General features: G+C 65.4%; 1 protein-coding gene across 6 annotated transcripts; it reads right to left on the minus strand.

The window, feature by feature from the left end:
• Window positions 1-762: 762 nt before the first annotated feature.
• TMEM80 (transmembrane protein 80) lies at window positions 763-6,959 on the minus strand. 6 transcript variants are annotated; one of them, XM_032358428.1, is made up of 5 exons: window positions 6,706-6,951; window positions 3,736-3,857; window positions 2,850-2,943; window positions 2,665-2,757; window positions 763-1,082 (listed from the first exon to the last, which is right to left on the minus strand). In XM_032358428.1, exons 1-5 carry the CDS (start codon window positions 6,722-6,724, stop codon window positions 877-879), a joined length of 534 nt encoding a protein of 177 aa, XP_032214319.1. In that variant the 5' UTR covers window positions 6,725-6,951; the 3' UTR covers window positions 763-876. The 6 variants fall into 6 exon arrangements, with proteins under 6 accessions (XP_032214319.1, XP_032214317.1, XP_032214318.1 ...); XM_032358426.1 differs by lacking the exon at window positions 763-1,082 and adding an exon at window positions 3,102-3,217 and having other exon boundaries at window positions 1,669-2,757; window positions 2,850-2,922; window positions 3,810-3,857; window positions 6,706-6,959; XM_032358427.1 differs by lacking the exon at window positions 763-1,082 and having other exon boundaries at window positions 1,669-2,757; window positions 6,706-6,959.
• Window positions 6,960-7,005: the final 46 nt, after the last annotated feature.

A 7,005-nucleotide genomic window follows, 5' to 3' on the forward strand; every position in this document is an offset into this window, starting at 1 on the left:
ACAAGACGACAGAGTGGGCTGCTGCTACCCCTCTGCGGAAAGCCGGTCTCTGTGGAGGTCCGGACCGGCCCTGAGGCCCGGCTTTGCTGCTTTCCGGGGGAAGGGGGAAGCACTGTTCCCTGGGTTTCTGGGTGAGGCCCGGGCGGGGTGTGCTTCTGTGTATCGAGAGCAGCCTGGAAGAGCGGGCGGTCTTAGGAGAAATGCAGGCAGCTACACACGCTCCTTTATTCGACAACACGGCCAAGAGAAGCCGTCTCGATGTTCAAACAGTTACTCCGAACACGGACAGGGCACGGGGCAGACGAAGGCAGGCTACTGGGGAACCTGGACGCGGAGTCCTTGCAGGGGCCCTTCTGGTCTGCAGACACATCCAGCACAGCACGGGCTGCTGACGTTTCTCTGACTGAGCCTGGACTGGAGCCCCGAAGCCCCTGCCCAGGACAGTGGCAGGCTGCTCTCTGTCACTCACCTGCTCCCTGCCTCCCTCCCCTCAATGCCGGGGCTTTAGACCACCTCCCCGCAGAAGCCCCAGAGGGAAGGGGCCACCACTGCAAAAATCCCCCCAAACACCAGAGCTTGCCGGCTCCCTGGCATTTTTCTTTGTTGCAAAGCCGGTGTATGCTCGTCCAGGACGTGGCCTGCTGTGGGCCACGGTCCCGGGCTTCCCACACCACGCCGGAGCTCCAAGGGGACCAGTGTGGAAAGCACGGAATCCCAACAATTGTGTGCAAACGTGCACCGTCCTCACCCACTCACCTCGGCGGTCAAGCAGGTTGGCGCAGCTGAGAGGGAGCCACCAGGCATCGCCGAGCACCCAGGGCGTGGCTTCTGTCCGGGGTGTCCCACCCAGGGTGGGGGATGCCAGGTACCGCCTGCCTAGCTGACGAAGGCAGCAATGGCCACCAGCTGCAGGACGGCCTCCAGGCCATGCAGTGCCAGGAGCGTGGTGCTGAGGATGCAGTCTGCCCACAGCACCAGCGTCTGCCAGAGCAGGAAGTAGGTGGACAGCAGGGCGCCGCCCGCGGTAAGGACCAGGCTGATGGCCAGCGGCACCTCGGCCTCTGTCAGGTTGCCCTTGGTGCCTGGAGAGCAGAGCAGACGGGTGAGTGGGTGCTGGGCTCTGGGACACCTACTCTGACCCGTGTGTGCCCAGGAGGGCTGTGAGGCGGTGGGGAGGCCGAGTGCAAGCTTGTCACCAGCACGGCCGTCTGGACGCAGGGCTGAGGACCTCCAGTCAAAGGTCCCGTTGGGGCCACATCACTCATGAATCGTCAGAAAGCGAAGTGTGACAAAGGGTGTGTTCTCCCTAGAGAGGGTAAAAACCAGTCGCCAGATAATGTTTGAATCTCAGCCTCTGGGTCAGTTGAGGGCGCGGGAGAGGGCATTTCCTTTTCTAAAATCGATCCCAGTTGCATTCTGATACCTTTTCCTAATTCCAAATGGACTGAGAAGTTTTTGTTTACAAATTTCCAAAAATTGGGGCGCCTGGGTGGCTCAGTGGGTTAAGCCTCTGCCTTTGGCTCAGGTCACGATCCCGGGGTCCTGGGATGGAGCCCGCATCGGACTCTCTGCTCAGCAGGGAGCCTGCTTCCTCCTCTCTCTCTGCTGCCTCTCTGCCGACTTGTGATCTCTCTCTGCCAAATAAGTAAAATCTTAAATTTTTTTTTTCCAAAACTATTTTACTCTGGGCTAAGGCCAGCTCCGGAAAATGCCATGCACGCCTGTCAAAAGTCAAACCAAAGTGAGTACTTTACAGACAAATGGCTCGATCCCAGGAAACGCTGATCCCTGGCTGCTGCGGCGGACCCAGGGGCCCAGCACCATCTGCCTCCCTCCCAGCTGCGTGGGCTCGTCCGTGACAGCGGACACGGACAGCCCCACGTGCCCAGCATGATGGCCCAGGAGACTTGCTCCTGTCCCCTGAAGAGTCCTGAGGCTCTGCTGACAAGGGCGCGTACCCACTTCCTCGCCACTGACGGCGTCCCTGGTGTGCGTGTGCAAGGGGCCTGGGAGCGCCAGCTGTCACCGGCTCGACCAGCTCTTCCAACGGAGGGCGTTTCCCAGACGCAGTCGCGGAACACGCACGTACGATCCCATCGTGGAACGCAGATGTGCTGGCATGAGTGTGCCTGTGAGCTGGCCAGAGGCGGAAGCGGGGCTGGAAGCCTGCACCCTGTGTGCTGAGCGCTGGCCAGGCCGGGCTACAGGGCAAAGCTCACGCGGAGGGAGAACTCAAACGGGGCTGCCTGAGGGCCCCTGCGTGGCCCGGAGCTGGACTGAGGCTGCTCGGGGGGCCCTCCCGCAACTCCAGGCTCCGCTGGCCTGTTGGGGACTCGACAGAACACTCCAGATCCTGCTCCAGACTGCTGAGGCCAACGGGAGGGGAAGGAAGGAGATGAGGTGACTATTTTGGGGCTCTCGGCGCCGCGTCCCCCTGTGGCTTCTCAGGACAGGCTTCCCGTGGAAGCTGCTCTCCCAAGGCCGCTGCCAGAGCTGTCCTGAATAGGCCGGCCAGCGCTTCGTGCCGGGGGAGGCAAGCAAAGCGAGTGGCTGAGGGGTCGGCTCTAGGAAGCACGTGATAAAGGATGGACGTCGTAAAGGGTTCCCGGGCCGGAAGCGAGGACTTCCGTGGCCCTCTGCACCCTGTGGTCCCCAGCAACTCACCGAGATACAGCCGGGTCACTTCCAGAACCCCCATCAGAAGCAGCAGAGTCAGGTCGAGGACCAGGTAAGGATGAGGGTAACTGAAAACCTGACCTGCGGAACGGCGGGCGACAGAGCAGAACTCCAGTTCCGCGGGCGCGGGAGCAGCAAGGACACCTCCCGCGGCCCCTGCGGCCAAGACTCACTTTTATACAGAATCATCAGGAGCGTAGCTAGGAGGTGCAGGGCCCAGCAGGCCCCGCTCAGGTAGAGCAGCAGCTGCAGAGACACGGACGAGAGCTGGCCAGCCGTTAAGGACTCACGGGCCTGGAGATGGGCCCTGCCCGCGCGTCCACCGCAGGGGGCGCACCCGCCAGCTGCGAGCTGCACCTGCAGGTGGCCGCGGGGACCTGGCCGCCGGCACCCTGCCTGGCACGGAGCGGGGGGCTTCCTCCCATCTCCTCCGGTGTCACAGGAAGTGTCCTAGCCTGGAGCCGGAGGGCTGCGTCTGTCCCTGGTGACTGCAGGCAGGATGGCCTTGGAACACCAGGCTTCCTTGGGGGCATCACCCTGACTGTGGCCCAGGTTACGAGATAGAAAAAAATGACTTTTTTTTCTCATTTTCTTTAAAGAAAATATATTCTTTTCTTGTGCAGTTAAAGGTCTACCAACCCTACCATTTTGTTTACGGTAAAAAAGTTCAAAGGGAGGGGCCTTCACTGTCTCGCCCCGGGGTTGGGCGGGTCCTGGTGGGAGGCAGGCAGCCCCACACAGACACACAGACACACAGACACACAGACACCCCCCCCGCCCCCCCCATGCAGGGGAGCCGCCTGGCCCACTGAAGTCTCATTGACTCAGTCTGTTCACGAGTGTCCCTCCCGTTTAGCCAACTGCGCCACCCACTCAGTTCCATCTAAAAGCAGAATTCCTACCAAACTTGGAGAAAGGGTGTGTGGGGGGTTTAAAGGAACAGAAAGCTGGAACTCAAAGCTGCCTTCATGTGTCCAGCAAACTAGCTCTCGGGTGCCGTCCCGGGGCTGCCCGGGCCTGAGGCCGGCTGAGGGACCCAGGGACACAGCAGAAGGATACCACTGCCGAGGAAGCCCTCCCTGGAAAAGAAAGCGCATCAGTGAGTGAGGCCGCAGGTCCAACCCGGTGCCTACCTGGGCCATTTCCGGCCCTGACGGAGGATCCCGGCTTATTCTTTTCTCCTGTGTTTATAGGAAGGAGCCACCGTTATCTGGGCCTGTAGCTAGGTCCCTCGTTGTCGTCACCCCTGCCTCTGTCCCTCCGAGGAGGGTCTGCCCTCTGCTTTTCCGAACCGGGGGCTGGGAGAGAGCACTCGGGACCCCAGCGGCGCGAGGGAAGAGGCCTCCAGCCCGGAGAGGCAGAATTCTGCTGCCCTGCCAGGGAGGGGAAAGGCGCGGGCACTAGCACACTCAGCGCTTCTCACCCCCCTGCCTCCCGCACATTGACCGCGGGGAATCAGAGGAGAACCTTCTCTAATTCAGGGTACAAATCTTTCTTGGGGGGGGCAATTGATGATACTTTCTCTCCCCCAGAATTTTGTATATTGTCCCAAACCTCACCCAAAGAGTCATTTCCTACAGCAACCATCCGGTCTGTCACGTGCGTCTCAGACGTTCCCCACCCCACAGCAGGTGCGCGTTTCCCCGCATCCTACGACGCCGGCCGCTCTCCCCGTGAAATGGTCTTCACGCGGCTCGGCTTCTGCTGGAATGTCTCCTGGGGCCGACTTCCTGTCTCTAGAGGCTCACAGTAGTGGCACATCTGGGACAGTAACGTCAGTGACAATTTAGAATCTGGGCGGCGGGCCCTCTAGAAGGAGACGGGAGCCACACCGCCAAGCGGCAAGCAGGACAGCGATGGGAACCATCTGTCTGGTCTTCTCTCCAGTTCTGCTTTCCCTGAGCCCCCAAGAGGGCAGGAGAGAGACGCTCAGCCTCGGTGAGTGTCTGTGGGGGACATCAAAGCGGATTCGGGCCTTCTGGAGTCTCGCGTGGGCAGAGGTCTTCAAGGGGTCAGCAGGGGAACCGGCCCCCGAGACCCCGAGCTCGGCGTGCAGGAGGCAGCACGTGCAGGGAGCGGGAAGCCGGGCGGGAGCCTTTAGAAACCTGGACCGCGATCCGGGCAGTGAGCCCCTGAAACCCAATCTGCTCCTCTCGAGGCCCTAGCGAAACGCGGCGGCCTCCGCACTTGCCGCCACTTGGGTGGGTTTCGCAGTAACTGGGGTTTTCCTCCCTTTTGATTCTTCTCTTGAAGGCTGGCTTCAGACGCTTCAAATCTACCTGCCAGCCGCGGTCACAGACCAGAACGGCGGGGGCTCAGGGGGCAACCGTGGCATAAAAACCCTACACCATCCGGGGCTTAAATAATTGACATTAAAGGCGGCTACAATCGGGTTGGCTGGTCTAGGGGTTTCAGACCTCCAGGAGCTCGGCCTAAGGACCGCTTCCGGCAGCCGCACGTTTCGCCGACGAGTCCCTCTGACAAGAGGCCGCGAACAGGGGCACGTTCCCATGGAAGTGAAGGGAGCACGCCTCCCCCTGAGGTGACCCAGGACGCTGCAGAGACCCCGTGTGACTTCTCACTGCAGTGAACTGGAGCGGGCGGGGGCTCTCCCAAAGCACAGACCGCGGCCCCTCGGCTGCCCACCTCGGTCCCTGCTCTCCGGCCTCGGGCCAGACGTTTCGGGCCGGGCAGAGGCTGGGGGAGGCTTTGCGTCGGGAGTGGGCGCGCGCCCAGACGACCCCGGGGCGAGCAACACAGCCGCCCCCGCTCGCGCACGTTCTTCTCGCGGCACAGGGGTGCACACGGGAGCCGGCCCGCCTGCCGACAGCCGGGAGCTGCAAGGGACACTGCCCGCGGGGACCCGGTGGCGCGAGCAGAACCTGCACCGGCAGGAGCAATCCCACGGCTTGGGGGACCCACCGCCGACGCGGGGGACCCGGTCTCCAGCAGGGGCTTGCCACGTTGCCCAGCACTCTGTCCTGGACACAAAGCTGCTGGCGACGGCGACACGGTGCCCCCCCCCCCCCCCCACGCTGACAAGCTCTTGCCCGGCCTCAAGGCCCCCGGTGCCCCCTCCCTCTCTGGAGCAAGCGCTGCCCCCGCCCGGATCCCAGCGCCCGGGGCTCACGGCAGGGTGCACGCCGCCCCCCCGGGGTCGGCGTCGGGAGACGGGGTCCCCCCGGGGCCGGCGGCGGGAGACGGGGTCCCCCCCGGGGTCGGCGGCGGGGGACGGGGTCCCCCCGGGGTCGGCGGCGGGGAACGGGGTCCCCCCCGGGGTCGGCGTTGGGAGACGGGGTCCCCCCCGGGGCCGGCGTTGGGAGACGGGGTCCCCCCGGGGCCGGCGGCGGGGGACGGGGTCCCCCCCGGGGTCGGCGACGGGAGACGGGGTCCCCCCGGGGTCGGCGACGGGGGACGGGGTCCCCCCGGGGTCGGCGACGGGGGACGGGGTCCCCCCGGGGTCGGCGTTGGGAGACGGGGTCCCCCCGGGGTCGGCGTTGGGAGACGGGGTCCCCCCGGGGCCGGCGGCGGGGGACGGGGTCCCCCCGGGGTCGGCGACGGGAGACGGGGTCCCCCCGGGGTCGGCGACGGGAGACGGGGTCCCCCCGGGGTCGGCGTTGGGAGACGGGGTCCCCCCGGGGTCGGCGACGGGGGACGGGGTCCCCCCGGGGCCGGCGGCGGGGAACGACCCCCACAACCCCCCAGGGCCGTGCACAGCCGTGTGTCTGCGCCGAGCGGGGCGCCGGCCACCGGCGGGCAAGAGGCGCCCGAAGGGCCGGGGCTGCACCTCGCCGAGACACTCGAGACGGCCGAACCGCCACCGCTGGAGCCGCCTCACACCGGTCCGCCTTTCCATCACCGGAAAGAACCAGACCCGACCGACCCCCCCTTCCTGAGATGACCTCCGCCCCCGCCCGCCCGGGCCCCCAGCCCAAGCCGCGGGCCTACGGGCTCTGCGCTGTCCCGAGACCGTCGCGTCCCGCCCCGGGGCCCCCGGCGGCTCCCCAAGCGCCCACCCCGGGCCCTCACCTGGCCCTCCGGCAGCCATCTTGCCGCCCGGCCCCGCCCGCCGAGTCCTCCGCGATCCCAGCAGTCTCTCGGCTCCGCGCTAGTCGCGTCCCTTCGGCCATTTTCGCTTCTACTCGCGAAGGGGCCCGACCGCGCCGCACTTCGGGAGTTGATTCCGATCCGCGGCCGAGGCCGGTTCAACCCGTCCGGCAGCGCTCGGGCACTTTCGTACTGGAGGAGGCGGAGAGCCGAGGCTCGGGCGTATCCGGGCTCGGCAGGGTTCGGCTCCGTTCGGCTCCGCCTCGGACGGACTCGGCTCCC

Source organism: Mustela erminea, chromosome 9, assembly GCF_009829155.1.
Source record: "Mustela erminea isolate mMusErm1 chromosome 9, mMusErm1.Pri, whole genome shotgun sequence".
Lineage (NCBI taxonomy): Eukaryota > Metazoa > Chordata > Mammalia > Carnivora > Mustelidae > Mustela > Mustela erminea.

Bases quoted from the DNA above. Each gene is read 5' to 3' on its own strand.
- TMEM80 (XM_032358425.1), bottom strand. From the start codon at position 3,818: ATGGCCCAGGTAGGCACCGGGTTGGACCTGCGGCCTCACTCACTGATG. The intron at 2,923-3,578 runs GTAGGAATTCTG...GTGTCTCTGCAG, and splicing joins ACACCCTTTCTCCAAGTTTG to CTGCTGCTCTACCTGAGCGG. The intron at 2,758-2,849 runs GTGAGTCTTGGC...GCCGTTCCGCAG, and splicing joins CCTGATGATTCTGTATAAAA to GTCAGGTTTTCAGTTACCCT.